Genomic DNA, 18,615 nt, shown 5'->3' with positions numbered 1-18,615 from the left:
TAGTGAGCGGGGTAGGTGAGTGGCTGAGCGTAATCTCGACTGTCTCCCCCCACTCACCCCCACACCCCTCTGCCCCCCGCTGCCCCCCGCTGCCCCCCACAGGTTTCCCAGGCCCCGGGGTGTCTCTGTACCTGGAGGCCTCCGGTCGCTCGGAGCGCGACGCGTGGAGCCGCGCGCTGGGCCGCGCCGGCGCCGAGGCCCTGGCGGTCCGCGTGGCGGCGCTCCGCGCGGCCATCTCCGGCCTACGCGGCCTCGACCCACGGGCTCCCGGCACTCCCGGCACCCCCGGCACCCCGCACCCCCCCGGCCCCCGGGAGGGCGGCAACCCGGCGCTGGAGTTGAGCATCGGTGAGTTGGCACGGACTAGCGGCGGGCGTGTGTGTAGTGTGTACTGTAGTGTGTACTCACCGTGTGTGTGTGTGTGTACTCACTGTGTGTGTAGTGTGTGCAGTGTGTCCACTCACCGTGTGTGTGTGTGTGTAGTGTGTCCACTCACCGTGTGTGTACTCACCGTGTGTGTGTGTAGTGTGTACTCACCGTGTGTGTAGTGTGTCCACTCACCGTGTGTGTACTCACCGTGTGTGTGTGTAGTGTGTACTCACCGTGTGTGTAGTGTGTCCACTCACCGTGTGTGTACTCACCGTGTGTGTGTGTAGTGTGTACTCACCGTGTGTGTAGTGTGTCCACTCACCGTGTGTGTACTCACCGTGTGTGTGTGTAGTGTGTACTCACCGTGTGTGTAGTGTGTCCACTCACCGTGTGTGTACTCACCGTGTGTGTGTGTAGTGTGTCCACTCACCGTGTGTGTACTCACCGTGTACTCACCGTGTGTGTGTGTGTGTGTGTACTCACTGTGTGTGTAGTGTGTGTAGTGTGTCCACTCACCATGTGTGTGTGTAGTGTGTGTAGTGTGTGTACTCACCGTGTGTGTTCTCCCCGTGTGTGTGTACTCACCGTGTGTGTGTGTACTCACCGTGTGTGTGTGTAGTGTGTCCACTAACCGTGTGTGTGTACTCACCGTGTACTCACCGTGTGTGTGTACTCACCGTGTACTCACCGTGTGTGTGTACTCACCGTGTGTGTGTAGTGTAGTGTCCACTCACCGTGTGTGTACTCACCGTGTGTGTGTACTCACCGCGTACTCACCGTGTGTGTGTACTCACTGTGTGTGTGTACTCACCGTGTATTCACTGTGTGTGTGTACTCACCGTGTGTGTGTACTCACCGTGTGTGTGTACTCACTGTGTGTGTGTACTCACCGTGTGTGTGTACTCACCGTGTACTCACTGTGTGTGTGTACTCACCGTGTGTGTGTACTCACCGTGTGTGTGTATTCACTGTGTGTGTGTACTCACCGTGTGTGTGTACTCACCGTGTACTCACTGTGTGTGTGTACTCACCGTGTGTGTGTACTCACCGTGTGTGTGTACTCACCGTGTGTGTGTATTCACTGTGTGTGTGTACTCACCGTGTGCTCAGCTTGCCGGGGGTTGCCGTGCGGTCCAGGCGACAGCCCCCCGAGCCCGTTTGCCCGCGTCTACGTCTACTGCCGGCGAGCACTCGCCCCGACGTGGACGCTGCACTCGCACACCGAGACCATCGAGGCACCGCACACCGCACACCGCACCGCACTACACCACACCACACTCACACCGCACTACACCGCACCACACACCGCACCACACACCGCACCACACACACCACACCGCACACACCACACTACACTACACCACACTACACCACACTACCCCACGCCGCACCACACACCGCACTACACCGCACCACACACCGCACCACACACCGCACCACACACCGCACCACACACCGCACCACACACCGCACCGCACACACCACACCGAAAGGTGTGGGTGTGTATGGTGAGTGTACACGTTGCAGGGTGTATGGTGCGGGTGTGTATGGTGAGTATACATGGTGTGGGTGTGTATGGTGAGTATACATGGTGTGGGTGTGTATGGTGAGTGTGTGTGTGTATGGTGAGTATACATGGTGTGGGTGTGTATGGTGAGTGTACATGGTGTGGGTGTGTATGGTGAGTATACATGGTGTGGGTGTGTGTGTATGGTGAGTGTGTGTGTGTATGGTGTGGGTGTGTATGGTGAGTGTACATGGTGTGGGTGTGTATGGTGAGTATACATGGTGTGGGTGTGTGTGTATGGTGAGTGTGTGTGTGTATGGTGTGGGTGTGTATGGTGAGTGTACATGGTGTGGGTGTGTATTGTGAGTATACATGGTGTGGGTGTGTGTGTATGGTGAGTGTGTGTGTGTATGGTGAGTATACATGGTGTGGGTGTGTATTGTGAGTATACATGGTGTGGGTGTGTGTGTATGGTGAGTGTGTGTGTGTATGGTGTGGGTGTGTATGGTGAGTATACACGGTGCGGTGTGTATGGTGAGTATACATGGTGTGGGTGTGTATGGTGAGTATACATGGTGTGGGTGTGTATTGTGAGTATACATGGTGTGGGTGTGTGTGTATGGTGAGTGTGGGTGTGTATGGTGTGGGTGTGTATTGTGAGTATACATGGTGTGGGTGTGTATTGTGAGTATACATGGTGTGGGTGTGTGTGTATGGTGAGTGTGTGTGTGTATGGTGAGTGTACATGGTGTGGGTGTGTACGGTGAGTGTTCACGGTGCGGTGTGGCGGGTGCAGGCGACGTGTGCGCCCGAGTTCCTGGTGAGCGCCGCGTTCTTCCCCGCTCCGCGCCCGCTGAGGATCTGCGTCTCGGTGTGCGACTCCCGCGATCGGAGTGGCCCCGACGGAGTGAGGGAGCACCGCCCCTGGCACCGCACCCTGGCACCGCACCCTGGCACCGCACTTGGACACCCAACTCGAAAACGAGTTGGATATCACTGACTGTAGATCAGAGGTCGCAAACGGGTTTTGATTCCTTACCCGTACCCGGCCGCACCAGGGTCGCAAACGGGTAGCCGTACCCCCCCCCCCTCTCGTCACACATCGTCACAAATGTCTGACCACCCCCCTCCCCCCCCAGGTGCGTGACGTCATTTATGGACGACCCCATAGCTCAGTGCGCCTTACCTGGAAAAAACAAAATAATAATAAACAGCACTTGCCCCAACAGTCTGTTGAAGCTACACGGGGGACATTTGTCTTTGTCGTGCCCAGGTGAAGGTTCTGGGAAAGGTGGAATGTTCGGTGGAAGAGCTTCTGCGTGGCGGAGGCAAACTAAGCCTCCCCTTGAAGTGAGCTCAACACCACCCACCTGACCCTGACCCTTTGACCCTTTGACCTGGCCGCTCGTGACCTGACCATGGCTTGATCCTGACCCCGATCTGACCTCTTCACTGTTGCAGTCGTGTTTGTTGTTTAGTCATTGGTGACCAGGGTGAGACCATCATCTCATAGCCACAGCTCCGTGTCTGCGAGTCTGTGGCTCTCTGTGTAAGTCTGTGTCTGTGTGTGAGTCTGTGTCTGTGTGTGAGTTTATGTGTCTGTGTCTGTGTGTGAGTCTGTGTCTGTGTGTGAGTCTGTGTCTGTGTGTGAGTCTATGGCTCTCTGTGTGAGTCTGTGGGTCTGTGTGTGAGTCTATGTGTCTGTGTGTGAGTCTGTGTGTCTGTGTGTGAGTCTATGGCTCTCTGTGTGAGTCTATGTGTCTCTGTGTGAGTCTATGTGTCTGTGTGTGAGTCTGTGTCTGTGTGTGAGTTTATGTGTCTGTGTGTGAGTCTGTGTCTGTGTGTGAGTCTGTGTCTGTGTGTGAGTCTATGGCTCTCTGTGTGAGTCTGTGGGTCTGTGTGTGAGTCTGTGTGTCTGTGTGTGAGTCTGTGTGTCTGTGTGTGAGTCTATGGCTCTCTGTGTGAGTCTATGTGTCTGTGTGTGAGTCTATGTGTCTGTGTGTGAGTCTATGGCTCTCTGTGTGAGTCTATGTGTCTGTGTGAGTCTATGTGTCTGTGTGTGAGTCTATGTGTCTGTGTGTGAGTCTATGGCTCTCTGTGTGAGTCTGTGTCTGTGTGTGAGTCTATGTGTCTGTGTGTGAGTCTATGTGTCTGTGTGTGAGTCTATGTGTCTGTGTGTGAGTCTATGGCTCTCTGTGTGAGTCTGTGGCTCTCTGTGTGAGTCTGTGTCTGTGTGTGAGTCTATGTGTCTGTGTGTGAGTCTATGTGTCTGTGTGTGAGTCTATGTGTCTGTGTGTGAGTCTATGTGTCTGTGTGTGAGTCTATGTGTCTGTGTGTGAGTCTATGTGTCTGTGTGTGAGTCTGTGGCTCTCTGTGCGAGTCTGTGGCTCTCTGTGTGAGTCTGTGTCTGTGTGTGAGTCTATGGCTCTCTGTGTGAGTCTGTGGCTCTCTGTGTGAGTCTGTGTGTGAGTCTATGTGTCTGTGTGTGAGTCTATGTGTCTGTGTGTGAGTCTATGTGTCTGTGTGTGAGTCTATGTGTCTGTGTGTGAGTCTATGTGTCTGTGTGTGAGTCTATGGCTCTCTGTGTGAGTCTGTGGCTCTCTGTGTGAGTCTGTGTCTGTATGTGAGTCTATGTGTCTGTGTGTGAGTCTATGTGTCTGTGTGTGAGTCTATGTGTCTGTGTGTGAGTCTATGGCTCTCTGTGTGAGTCTATGTGTCTGTGTGTGAGTCTATGGCTCTCTGTGTGAGTCTGTGGGTCTCTGTGTGAGCCTATGTGTCTGTGTGTGAGTCTATGGCTCTCTGTGTGAGTCTATGTGTCTGTGTGTGAGTCTATGTGTCTGTGTGTGAGTCTATGGCTCTCTGTGTGAGTCTATGGGTCTGTGTGTGAGTCTGTGGGTCTCTGTGTGAGTTTATGTGTCTGTGTGTGAGTCTATGGCTCTCTGTGTGAGTCTATGTGTCTGTGTGTGAGTCTATGTGTCTGTGTGTGAGTCTATGGCTCTCTGTGTGAGTCTATGTGTCTGTGTGTGAGTCTATGGCTCTCTGTGTGAGTCTATGGCTCTCTGTGTGAGTCTATGTGTCTGTGTGTGAGTCTATGTGTCTGTGTGTGAGTCTATGGCTCTCTGTGTGAGTCTATGGCTCTCTGTGTGAGTCTATGGCTCTCTGTGTGAGTCTGTGGGTCTCTGTGTGAGTCTATGTGTCTGTGTGTGAGTCTATGGGTCTCTGTGTGAGTCTATGTGTCTGTGTGTGAGTCTATGGCTCTCTGTGTGAGTCTATGGCTCTCTGTGTGAGTCTGTGGGTCTCTGTGTGAGTCTATGGATCTCTGTGTGAGTCTGTGTCTGTGTGTGAGTCTATGGCTCTCTGTGTGAGTCTATGGCTCTCTGTGTGAGTCTATGGCTCTCTGTGTGAGTCTGTGGGTCTCTGTGTGAGTCTATGTGTCTGTGTGTGAGTCTATGTGTCTGTGTGAGTCTATGTGTCTGTGTGTGAGTCTGTGTCTGTGTGTGAGTCTATGGCTCTCTGTGTGAGTCTATGGGTCTGTGTGTGAGTCTGTGGGTCTCTGTGTGAGTCTATGTGTCTGTGTGTGAGTCTATGGCTCTCTGTGTGAGTCTATGTGTCTGTGTGTGAGTCTGTGTCTGTGTGTGAGTCTATGGCTCTCTGTGTGAGTCTATGTGTCTGTGTGTGAGTCTATGGCTCTCTGTGTGAGTCTATGGCTCTCTGTGTGAGTCTATGTGTCTGTGTGTGAGTCTATGTGTCTGTGTGTGAGTCTATGTGTCTGTGTGTGAGTCTATGTGTCTGTGTGTGAGTCTATGTGTCTGTGTGTGAGTCTATGTGTCTGTGTGTGAGTCTATGGGTCTCTGTGTGAGTCTATGTGTCTGTGTGTGAGTCTATGGCTCTCTGTGTGAGTCTATGGCTCTCTGTGTGAGTCTATGGCTCTCTGTGTGAGTCTGTGGGTCTCTGTGTGAGTCTATGGGTCTCTGTGTGAGTCTATGTGTCTGTGTGTGAGTCTATGGCTCTCTGTGTGAGTCTATGTGTCTGTGTGTGAGTCTATGGCTCTCTGTGTGAGTCTATGTGTCTGTGTGTGAGTCTATGGCTCTCTGTGTGAGTCTATGGCTCTCTGTGTGAGTCTATGTGTCTGTGTGTGAGTCTATGGCTCTCTGTGTGAGTCTATGGCTCTCTGTGTGAGTCTATGTGTCTGTGTGTGAGTCTGTGTCTGTGTGTGAGTCTATGGCTCTCTGTGTGAGTCTATGGGTCTCTGTGTGAGTCTATGTGTCTGTGTGTGAGTCTATGGCTCTCTGTGTGAGTCTATGTGTCTGTGTGTGAGTCTATGGCTCTCTGTGTGAGTCTATGTGTCTGTGTGTGAGTCTATGTGTCTGTGTGTGAGTCTATGGGTCTCTGTGTGAGTCTATGTGTCTCTGTGTGAGTCTATGTGTCTCTGTGTGAGTCTATGGCTCTCTGTGTGAGTCTATGTGTCTGTGTGTGAGTCTATGTGTCTGTGTGTGAGTCTATGGCTCTCTGTGTGAGTCTATGGGTCTCTGTGTGAGTCTATGGCTCTCTGTGTGAGTCTATGTGTCTGTGTGTGAGTCTATGTGTCTGTGTGTGAGTCTATGGCTCTTTGTGTGAGTATATGGGTCTCTGTGTGAGTCTATGGCTCTCTGTGTGAGTCTATGGGTCTCTGTGTGAGTCTGTGGGTCTCTGTGTGAGTCTATGGGTCTCTGTGTGAGTCTATGGGTCTCAATGTGAGTCTGTGGGTTTCTGTGTGAGTCTATGGCTCTCTGTGTGAGTCTATGGGTCTCTGTGTGAGTCTATGGGTCTCAATGTGAGTCTGTGGGTCTCTGTGTGAGTCTATGGCTCTCTGTGTGAGTCTATGGGTCTCTGTGTGAGTCTATGGGTCTCTGTGTGAGTCTATGGGTCTCTGTGTGAGTCTATGGCTCTCTGTGTGAGTCTCTGGGTCACTGTGAGTTTACGGGTCTCTGTGTGAGTCTATGGCTCTCTGTGTGAGTCTATGGGTCTCAATGTGAGTCGATGGGTCTCTGTGTGAGTCTATGGGTCTCTGTGTGAGTCTATAGGTCTCAATGTGAGTCTATGGCTCTCTGTGTGAGTCTATGGCTCTCTGAGTGAGTCTATAGGTCTCTGTGTGAGTCTATGGGTCTATGTGTGAGTCTGTCTCTGTGATGAGTCTATGTGTCTCTGTGCGAGTCTGTGGGTCTCTGTGTGAGTCTGTGGGTCTCTGTCTCTGCAGATCGGAGCAGGGAGTGAGCGCTGGTGAGGTGAGGCTGCAAGGCTGGGCGAGCGACAGTGGTGAGGAGACGGTGGCTTCCTCACCACTGCTGGTGAGGGGGAACGAGATATGGGATCACGACCTTCCTCATAGCCCATACCCCCCCCTCTCTCTACTCCTCATAGCCCACACCCCTACCCCCCCCCCCTCTCTACTCCTCATAGCCCACACCCCTACCCCCCCCACCTCCCCTCTACTCCTCATAGCCCACACCCCTACCCCCCCCTCTCTACTCATAGCCCACACCCCTACCCCCCCCTCTCTACTCCTCATAGCCCACACCCCTACCCCCCCCCTCTCTCTACTCCTCATAGCCCACACCCCTACCCCCCCCTCTCTCTACTCCTCATAGCCCACACCCCTACCCCCCCTCTCTCTACTCCTCATAGCCCACACCCCTACCCCCCCTCTCTCTACTCCTCATAGCCCACACCCCTACCCTCCCCCTCTCTCTACTCCTCATAGCCCACACCCCTACCCCCCCCTTTCTCTCTACTCCTCATAGCCCACACCCCTACCCCCCCCCCCTCTCTATTCCTCATAGCCCACACCCCTACCCCCCCCCTCTCTACTCCTCATAGCCCACACCCCTACCCCCCCCTCTCTACTCATAGCCCACACCCCTACCCCCCCCCCTCTCTACTCCTCATAGCCCACACCCCTACCCCCCCCACCTCCCCTCTACTCCTCATAGCCCACACCCCTACCCCCCCCTCTCTACTCATAGCCCACACCCCTACCCCCCCCTCTCTACTCCTCATAGCCCACACCCCTACCCCCCCCCTCTCTCTACTCCTCATAGCCCACACCCCTACCCCCCCCTCTCTCTACTCCTCATAGCCCACACCCCTACCCCCCCTCTCTCTACTCCTCATAGCCCACACCCCTACCCCCCCTCTCTCTACTCCTCATAGCCCACACCCCTACCCTCCCCCTCTCTCTACTCCTCATAGCCCACACCCCTACCCCCCCCTTTCTCTCTACTCCTCATAGCCCACACCCCTACCCCCCCCCCCTCTCTACTCCTCATAGCCCACACCCCTACCCCCCCCTCTCTACTCCTCATAGCCCACACCCCTACCCCCCCCTCTCTACTCATAGCCCACACCCCTACCCCCCCCCCTCTCTACTCCTCATAGCCCACACCCCTACCCCCCCCCCTCTCTACTCCTCATAGCCCACACCCCTACCCCCCCCTCTCTACTCATAGCCCACACCCCTACCCCCCCTCTCTCTACTCCTCATAGCCCACACCCCTACCCCCCCCCCTCTCTACTCCTCATAGCCCACACCCCTACCCCCCCCCCCTCTCTACTCCTCATAGCCCACACCCCTACCCCCCCCTCTCTACTCATAGCCCACACCCCTACCCCCCCTCTCTCTACTCCTCATAGCCCACACCCCACCCCCCCCCTCTCTACTCCTCATAGCCCACACCCCTACCCCCCCCTTCTCTACTCATAGCCCCTACCCCCCCCCTCTCTACTCCTCATAGCCCACACCCCTACCCCCCCCCCTCTCTCTACTCCTCATAGCCCACACCCCTACCCCCCCCCTCTCTCTACCCCCGTAACCCACACCCCTACCACTACCCACAACCCATACCCTATCCACACTGCAGTAATACAAATTCATTACCACTTACCCCCCTGCCCCTCCCCTTCGCTGCCCCCCCCCTCCACTGCCCCCCCCCCTGCCCACGCCCCCCCCCCCTCCGCTGCCCCCCCCCCCCCACTCCAACGCTGTCCAGGGCCCCCGTGGGATTCCCGAGTGGCGGGCAAAGCGCTACCACAGCCTCCTCCATGACGAGTTCCTCAGGACCAGTGAGCGATGGCATCACCACCACGACCGTCACCATCATCACCACCATCACCATCAACACCACCATCGTCACCACCATCGTCACCACCGTCACCACCACCACCACCATCGTCACCATCATCACCACCATCGTCACCACCGTCACCATCACCACCACCATCGTCACAATCGTCACCACCACCATCACCATCGTCACCATCGTCACCACCATCGTCACCATCACCACCACCATCGTCACAATCGTCACCACCACCATCACCGTCGTCACCATCGTCACCACCATCGTCACCATCGTCACCACCATCGTCACCATCGTCACCACCGTCGCCATCATCACCATCATCGCCATCATCGTCATCTTCACTAACATTATGGCGAACATCATGGCTAACATCATCATCATCATGAACATCATCATTGCCAACATCATTACCAACATCATCATCACTAACATCACCACCATCATCACGATTGCAAACATCGTTACTAACATCGTCCTCATCATCATCACCACCGTCACCATCATCGCCATCATCGCCATCATCGCTAACATCATGGCTAACATCATCACGAACATCATCATCATCATGAACATCATCATTGCTAACATCATTACCAACATCATCATCACTAACATCACCACCCTCATCACGATTGCAAACATCATTACTAACATCGTCATCACCATCACTAATTTCATCGTGACTAACGCCATCACTAACATCGCCAGGGGGTGGGGGGGCCTTCAGCTTTAACTTTTTGCGTAAGTCGGTGTGTTGGTGAGTGAGTGCACGAGTGGGTGAAGGAATGAGCGAGTGGGCGAGTGAGTGCGTGAACGAGTGGCTGAAGGAATGAGCGAGTGGGTGAGTGAGTGAGTGCACGAGTGGGTGAAGGAATGAGCGAGTGGGCGAGTGAGTGAGTGCACGAGTGGGTGAAGGAATGAGCGAGTGGGCGAGTGAGTGCGTGAACGAGTGGGTGAAGGAATGAGCGAGTGGGCGAGTGAGTGCGTGAACGAGTGGGTGAAGGAATGAGCGAGTGGGCGAGTGAGTGCGTGAACGAGTGGGTGAAGGAATGAGCGAGTGGGCGAGTGAGTGCGTGAACGAGTGGGTGAAGGAATGAGCGAGTGGGCGAGTGAGTGCGTGAACGAGTGGGTGAAGGAATGAGCGAGTGGGCGAGTGAGTGAGTGCACGAGTGGGTGAAGGAATGAGCGAGTGGGCGAGTGAGTGAGTGCACGAGTGGGTGAAGGAATGAGCGAGTGGGCGAGTGAGTGAGTGCACGAGTGGGTGAAGGAATGAGCGAGTGGGCGAGTGAGTGCGTGAACGAGTAGGTGAAGGAATGAGCGAGTGGGCGAGTGAGTGCGTGAACGAGTGGGTGAAGGAATGAGCGAGTGGGCGAGTGAGTGCGTGAACGAGTGGGTGAAGGAATGAGCGAGTGGGCGAGTGAGTGAGTGCACGAGTGGGTGAAGGAATGAGCGAGTGGGCGAGTGAGTGAGTGCACGAGTGGGTGAAGGAATGAGCGAGTGGGCGAGTGAGTGAGTGCACGAGTGGGTGAAGGAATGAGCGAGTGGGCGAGTGAGTGAGTGCACGAGTGGGTGAAGGAATGAGTAAGTGGGCGAGTGAGTGAGTGCACGAGTGGGTGAAGGAATGAGCGAGTGGGCGAGTGAGTGAGTGCACGAGTGGGTGAAGGAATGAGCGAGTGGGCGAGTGAGTGCGTGAACGAGTGGGTGAAGGAATGAGCGAGTGGGCGAGTGAGTGAGTGCACGAGTGGGTGAAGGAATGAGCGAGTGGGCGAGTGAGTGAGTGCACGAGTGGGTGAAGGAATGAGCGAGTGGGCGAGTGAGCGCAGTGAACGAGTGAGCGAGTGGGTGAGCGAAGCAGCGAGCGTGTGTGCGCGTACACGTGTCTGTCCGCGCACGTGTCCATACGTACGTAACCTTCTTCCGCACCGTACGTAGCCGTCCGCGCTTATCGGAGGCGCGTGCGGCCCTGGCAGGCGCGGCCGCCTGCGCGAACAGGCGACGCGGGGAATGGGAACTGTGCCTCTGTCTCGTCGGCAGTGTTCTGCAACGAGTGCGTGCGCACGTACCGCTTGCCTGGCCACGTGGAGGCGCCGCTGCGGCCGCTGCTCGCGGTGCAGGAGCGCATGGCCGAGTCGCGTCTCTCCTTCCACGTTCCGCGCCAGCTGCTGCAGATGAGACTCCGACAGCTGTCGGCGTGGTGCGCTCCCTCGCATCGCACGCGCACGCAGAGACACGCGCGGAGACACGCGGGCAGAGACACGGAGAGACACGCGCGGAGGGACACGGGCAGAGACACGCGCAGAGACACGCGGGCAGAGACACGGAGAGACACGCGCGGAGGGACACGGGCAGAGACACGCGCAGAGACGCGGAGAGACACGGAGAGACGCGCAGAGACGCGGAGAGACACGCGCGGAGGGACGCGGGCAGAGACACGGGCAGAGACACGCGCAAAGACGCGGAGAGACACGGAGAGACACGCGCGGAGGGACACGGGCAGAGACATGCGCAGAGACGCGGAGAGACACGCGCGGAGGGATGTGGGCAGAGACACGGAGAGACACGGAGAGACACGCGCGGAGAGACACGCGCAGAGGGACGCGGAGACAGAATGAGAATATTTATGGTCACCGGAGGAATCCGACGAGGTCGCAAGCTCTTTTTCACGGATGTCCTGTAGCGGCACGGGGTAAGAACGTCACGACACACGGAGCGACGCAGAGACGCGCACGCAGAGACACGGGTAGAGGCATGGAGAGACACAGAGACACACGCACACGGACTTGTGTGTACCCCGTGTGTGTATCCCGTAGTGTAGCGGTTATTGCCGCGCTACAATCCCGGCGAGCCGAGTTCGATTCCCGCTCACGGTCAACACCGGCGACGATTATCTGAGCCGGTCCCGGGCCTCCCCTAGGTCGACTCAGCCTCAAATTAGTACCTGGTGTAGCGGTGCGTAGTAAACATCGCCACCGGGGAGACAAAGGCGGCCGGGCGTGGTGCTGGCCACCCACCCCCTCGTGTGCTGCGCCTGCTTTTCGGTGCTGCCCGCTAACAGCACTTGCCTCAACAGCCCGTTAAAGGCTACACGGGGGATCTTTGTCTTTGTACCCCTGTGTGTTTGTCGTCCCCTTGACCTGCCAGGCTCTCTCTACTGCAAAGTGTGGACCCCCTACTTCCCGCCCGGGTGGAAGAGCGGCGCCAGCGCCTCCTGGCCCTGGGCACAGAACAAGTGGAGGCCTACACAGAGGCCCTCACCAGCCTGCACGCTCACCACGGTGACTCACCACACTCCTCACCACCACGCTCACCACCGCCACACTCCTCACCGCCACACTCCTCACCGCCACGCTCACCACGGTGACTCACCACACTCCTCACCACCACCACACTCCTCACCACCACGCTCACCACGGTGACTCACCACACTCCTCACCGCCACGCTCACCACCGTGACTCGCCACACTCCTCACCACCACCACACTCCTCACCGCCACGCTCACCACCGTGACTCACCGCACTCCTCACCGCCACGCTCACCACCGTGACTCGCCACACTCCTCACCACCACCACACTCCTCACCGCCACGCTCACCACCGTGACTCACCACACTCCTCACCGCCACGCTCACCACCGTGGCTCGCCACACTCCTCACCGCCACGCTCACCACCGTGGCTCGCCACGCTCCTCACCTCAACGCTCACCACCGTGACTCACCACACTCCTCACCGCCACGCTCACCACCGTGGCTCGCCACACTCCTCACCGCCACGCTCACCACCGTGGCTCGCCACACTCCTCACCGCCACGCTCACCACCGTGACTCACCACACTCCTCACCGCCACGCTCACCACCGTGACTCGCCACACTCCTCACCACCACCACACTCCTCACCGCCACGCTCACCACCGTGGTTCACCACACTCCTCACCGCCACGCTCACCACCGTGACTCGCCACACTCCTCACCGCCACGCTCACCAGGCGCGTAGGTGCGTGCTAGCACCACCTTGCCCCAAAGGTCTGCTGAGGCTATGTGGGGGATCTTTGCCTTTGTGCAGGGCCGAACTTCAAGGCGAGCCGTCTGCGGAGGGAGCGAGCGCTCTCCTTCGTGCCCATCAACCTGCACGTGCAGCGGCTGCGTGTGCAGGACGCACACACGCGGCGCGGTACGCTGACGACACGCACACGCAGAGACACGGTGACGACATGCACACACAGAGACAGGGGGACGACACGCACACACAGAGACGCGGTGACGACACGCACACGCAGAGACAGGGGGACGACACGCACACACAGAGACGCGGTGACGACACGCACACGCAGAGACACGGTGACGACACGCACACGCAGAGACACGTGACGACACGCACACACAGAGACACGTGACGACACGCACACGCAGAGACAGGGGGACGACACGCACACACAGAGACGCGGTGACGACACGCACACGCAGAGACACGGGGATGACACGCCACACAGAGACACGTGACGACACGCACACGCAGAGACACGTGACGACACGCACACACAGAGACACGTGACGACACACACACACAGGGACACGGTGACGACACGCACACACAGAGACACGGGGATGACACGCACACAGAGACACGGGACGACACGCAGAGACACGTGACGACACGCACACAGAGACACGTGACGACACACACACACAGAGACACGGTGACGACACGCACACACAGAGACACGTGACGACACACACACACAGAGACACGGTAACGACACGCACACACAGAGACACGTGACGACACACACACACAGAGACACGGTGACGACACGCACACACAGAGACACGTGACGACACACGCACACAGAGACACGGTGACGACACGCCCAGTCGCACGCCGCCAGTACGATGACGCGGGAGACAAAGGCGTCCGTGTGCGGTGCCCCCCAGACTGCACGTACGACGTGGTGACTGTGGGAGCTCCCGCTGCCCACGTGCTCGGCTTCAAGGGCGGGGGGCTGCGGAGTCTGATGGCACGGGGGGCCCGCCTCGGGTGAGGAGGTTCACAGACCCCCCCCCCCTCTCTTCATCACTCACCTCCACTCACCTCGACTCACGACTCACCTACCCCTCTAACTCTTCTTCCCTCCGCTATCTCTCTCTTTCTCTCACTCTCTTCCTCTCCATCATTCTACCCCTCCCCTTGTCTCTCTGCCCCCCCCCCTCCTCTCTTTCTTCTCTCTCCATCTCGTTTGCCCCCCGTTTCAGTTTTCAGTTTCATTCATTTGGAATAACCCTGTGAGCCGTTCGGCTCTTGATTCGGGTGCAACCGCAACAAACAGTAAAATGACAAGATAGATTTATAATTTACTGTCCGCAAATTGAACCATCCCCTACAAAAACAATTAAATCTTCCAGAAAAAAGCACCATTTGTTTATACTGCGTACGAAACCGTGCAAAAAATATCCCATTTTTTTGTTAGATTACAATAACAATCATAATGCAATTTAGATAAAAAAATGTCATTCTAACTCTATACTACATAAAAAAAACCTGCCCTAAACTAAACCTTTCTAGAAATTACTAAAATAATTGTAACAGTGATCATAAGAAATGTGATTGAAAGTTAACAATAGCGACATACATTACATATATTACTAGACCTAGCATCCTTCGCAAGCTGCATGAGTCAAATCCATAATAGCAGGAGTAGCAATAGTAGTAGCAGCAGCAGCACACAACAGAGGTGGGACAAAGTCATTGTTATGCAAGTCCAAGTCGAGTCGCAAGTCATCAAATTCATGACTCGAGTCCACACCTCTGGCACACAATAATCAAAATACATGATAATTTCTCGCATTGGTCATCCGTAGCGATAGATTTCATTTCAGGCCACTGAATAGCAGTGGCAGCTAGGGTTGTACGACTCCTCTAGAGCAATTTAAAGCTTTCGTGACCGCAGTGATTCATCTTCTTGGTTCTTTCGGTAAAGTCACGTAGAAGGAAAATAATAAAATAATAAAAATAAAACATCATAAAATTTCGATTTAAAGCTTCTTTCGTGACTGCAGGGATTCATCTTCTTGGTTCTTTCGGTAAAGTCACGTAGAAGGAAAATAATAAAATAATAAAAATAAAACATAATAAAATAATTCTCACGACGTTTCGGCCACACAACGCAAGCAGCCGTCTTCAGGTGAAGAACAGGTCTGTCATTCAGACTCTGTCTCCTTAACAGACCTGTTCTTCACCTGAAGACGGCTGCTTGCGTTGTGGCCGAAACGTCGTGAGAATTATTTAATAATGTTTTATTTTTATTATTTTCCTTCTACGCGACTTTACCGAAAGAACCAAGAAGATGAATCCTCTAGAGCAGTTTTGAGTGATGGTCTTGTAGGTCGTGATCAAAGCTGTCTCTCACCCTGTCCCCCCCCCCCCTCCCAGTGTGTTGGGTGAGCAGGACGAGATGAGGTCTCTGCTACAGCGTCTCTGGAAGCTGAAGCTCCGTTTTGACTCGCACCACGCATCCCTCGCCGCCTCGCCGCTCACCACCGAAGAGCTCTCCACTCACCTCGCTCACCTGGTTGACACGGTGAGGGACGCGACGCCCGCCACACTCGCGCTCACCCACTCACGCTCACCCACTCGCGCTCACCCACTCGCGCTCACCCACTCGCACTCACGCTCACCCACTCACGCTCACCCACTCGCACTCACGCTCACCCACTCGCGCTCACCCACTCGCGCTCACCCACTCGCGCTCACCCACTCGCGCTCACCCACTCGCGCTCACCCACTCGCACTCACGCTCACCCACTCACGCTCACCCACTCGCACTCACGCTCACCCACTCACGCTCACCCACTCGCGCTCACACACTCGCGCTCACCCACTCGCGCTCACCCACTCGCGCTCACCCACTCGCGCTCACCCACTCGCGCTCACCCACTCGCGCTCACCCACTCGCGCTCACCCACTCGCGCTCACCCACTCGCGCTCACCCACTCGCGCTCACCCACTCGCGCTCACCCACTCGCGCTCACCCACTCGCGCTCACCCACTCGCGCTCACCCACTCGCGCTCACCCACTCGCGCTCACCCACTCGCGCTCACCCGCTCGCGCTCACCCGCTCGCGCTCACCCACTCGCGCTCACCCACTCGCGCTCACCCACTCGCGCTCACCCGCTCGCGCTCACCCACTCGCGCTCACCCACTCGCGCTCACCCACTCGCGCTCACCCACTCGCGCTCACCCGCTCGCGCTCACCCACTCGCGCTCACCCGCTCGCGCTCACCCGCTCGCGCTCATCCGCTCGCGCTCATCCGCTCGCGCTCACCCACTCGCGCTCACCCACTCGCGCTCACCCACTCGCGCTCACCCACTCGCGCTCACCCACTCGCGCTCACCCACTCGCGCTCACCCACTCGCGCTCACCCACTCGCGCTCACCCACTCGCGCTCACCCACTCGCGCTCACCCGGTCACCCATGGCCGCTAGGCGCCGCGGCCGCTCGCAGTGAGGCTCGCACTCACGCTCGCCCACTCACACTCACACTCACTCACCCACTCTCACTCACCCACTCACACTCACCCACTCACACTCGTGCTCGCCCACTCTCACTCACCCACTCACACTCTCACACTCACACTCACTCACCCACTCTCACTCACCCACTCACACTCACCCACTCACACTCGTGCTCGCCCACTCTCACTCACCCACTCACACTCTCACACTCACACTCACTCACCCACTCTCACTCACCCACTCACACTCACCCACTCACACTCGTGCTCGCCCACTCTCACTCACCCACTCACACTCTCACACTCACACTCACTCACCCACTCTCACTCACCCACTCACACTCACCCACTCACACTCGTGCTCGCCCACTCTCACTCACCCACTCACACTCTCACACTCACACTCACTCACCCACTCTCACTCACCCACTCACACTCACCCACTCACACTCGTGCTCGCCCACTCTCACTCACCCACTCACACTCTCACACTCACACTCACTCACTCACCCACTCTCACTCACCCACTCACACTCACCCACTCACACTCGTGCTCGCCCACTCTCACTCACCCACTCACACACTCACACTCACTCACTCACCCACTCTCACTCACCCACTCACACTCACCCACTCACACTCGTGCTCGCCCACTCTCACTCACCCACTTGCACTCGCCCACTCGCACTCACACTCACAACACTCACACTCACCCAATTGCTCACCCACTCTCACTCACACTCTCACTCACCCACTCACACTCACCCACTCACTCTCACTCACACTCTCACTCACCCACTCGCACTCTCACTCACACTCTCACTCACCCACTCGCACTCTCACTCACACTCTCACTCACCCACTCGCACTCACCCACGCTCACTCACCCACTCTCACTAACCCACTCTCACTCACCCACTCACCCACTCACACTCTCACTCACCCACTCACTCACACTCTCACTCACCCACTCACCCACTCACCCACTCGCACTCACCCACTCTCACTCACCCACTCACCCACTCTCACTCACCCACTCACTCACACTCTCACTCACCCACTCACCCACTCGCACTCACCCACTCTCACTCACCCACTCACCCACTCTCACTCACCCACTCACCCACTCTCACTCACCCACTCACACTCACCCACTCGCGCTCACCCACTCACACTCTCACCCCCCACCCCGTCACACCCCCCTTCCTCCCGCACCCCACAGACGCAGCAGCTGGTGTCGCTGTGTGAGCGGGAAGCGGTGTGTGATGCCGTGTTGCGGCTGGCGCGGAGCGAGAGCCAGGAGACCAGACTCTCTGCCACAACCGCCGCCGCCGCCGCCGCCGCCGCCGGCTCATCCACAAGCTCCACGCTGCGGGTGGCGTCACGCCGTGAATGGGTGAGTGGGTGTGTGAGCGAGCGTTGTTATCAGAGTTGGTGTGTGTGGGGAGCGGTGGTGCAGCGGTTAGCGCTGCGCCGCGCCGCGAAGCCGGCGACCCGAGTTCCATTCCTGAGTGAGTGAGGAGTGAGTGTGTACTCACTCTGTGTGTGCACTCACTCTGTGTGTGCACTCACTCTGTGTGTGTACTCACTCTGTGTGTGTACTCACTCTGTGTGTGCACTCTGTGTGTGCACTCACTCTGTGTGTGCACTCACTCTGTGTGTGTTCACACTCTGTGTGTGTACTCACTCTGTGTGTGTACTCACTCTGTGTGTGTACTCTGTGTGTGCACTCACTCTGTGTGTGCACTCACTCTGTGTGTGTACTCACTCTGTGTGTGTACTCACTCTGTGTGTGCACTCACTCTGTGTGTGTTCACACTCTGTGTGTGCACTCTGTGTGTGCACTCACTCTGTGTGTGTACTCTGTGTGTGCACTCACTCTGTGTGTGCACTCACTCTGTGTGTGTACTCACTCTGTGTGTGTACTCACTCTGTGTGTGCACTCACTCTGTGTGTGCACTCACTCTGTGTGTGCACTCACTGTGTGTGTGTACTCACTCTGTGTGTACTCACTCTGTGTGTGTACTCACTCTGTGTGTGCACTCACTCTGTGTGTGCACTCACTCTGTGTGTGTACTCACTCTGTGTGTGTTCACACTCTGTGTGTGCACTCA

At 56.6% G+C, this 18,615-nt stretch overlaps 1 protein-coding gene across 2 annotated transcripts in view; it reads left to right on the top strand.

Annotated features, from left to right (window-relative positions):
• The window catches only part of LOC144950899 (inositol polyphosphate-4-phosphatase type I A-like), a 42,393-nt gene that overhangs the window by 10,061 nt on the left and 13,717 nt on the right, over nucleotides 1-18,615 (top strand). For both annotated transcript variants that reach the window (XM_078881061.1, XM_078881063.1), the window contains 12 exons: nucleotides 103-348; nucleotides 1,480-1,604; nucleotides 2,673-2,783; nucleotides 3,150-3,226; nucleotides 7,113-7,203; nucleotides 8,902-8,974; nucleotides 11,029-11,188; nucleotides 12,136-12,269; nucleotides 13,055-13,162; nucleotides 13,924-14,026; nucleotides 15,419-15,566; nucleotides 17,724-17,897. In XM_078881061.1, coding sequence (XP_078737187.1) covers nucleotides 103-348; nucleotides 1,480-1,604; nucleotides 2,673-2,783; nucleotides 3,150-3,226; nucleotides 7,113-7,203; nucleotides 8,902-8,974; nucleotides 11,029-11,188; nucleotides 12,136-12,269; nucleotides 13,055-13,162; nucleotides 13,924-14,026; nucleotides 15,419-15,566; nucleotides 17,724-17,897 — 1,550 coding nt within the window. The remainder of the gene's footprint in view (nucleotides 1-102; nucleotides 349-1,479; nucleotides 1,605-2,672; nucleotides 2,784-3,149; nucleotides 3,227-7,112; nucleotides 7,204-8,901; nucleotides 8,975-11,028; nucleotides 11,189-12,135; nucleotides 12,270-13,054; nucleotides 13,163-13,923; nucleotides 14,027-15,418; nucleotides 15,567-17,723; nucleotides 17,898-18,615) is intronic.

Source organism: Lampetra fluviatilis, chromosome 60 (genome assembly GCF_964198595.1).
Source record: "Lampetra fluviatilis chromosome 60, kcLamFluv1.1, whole genome shotgun sequence".
NCBI classification, from domain to species: Eukaryota; Metazoa; Chordata; class Hyperoartia; order Petromyzontiformes; family Petromyzontidae; genus Lampetra; species Lampetra fluviatilis.
The sequence above is the reverse complement of the archived record's forward strand: the minus strand, read 5'-3'. Positions and strand labels throughout refer to the sequence as shown.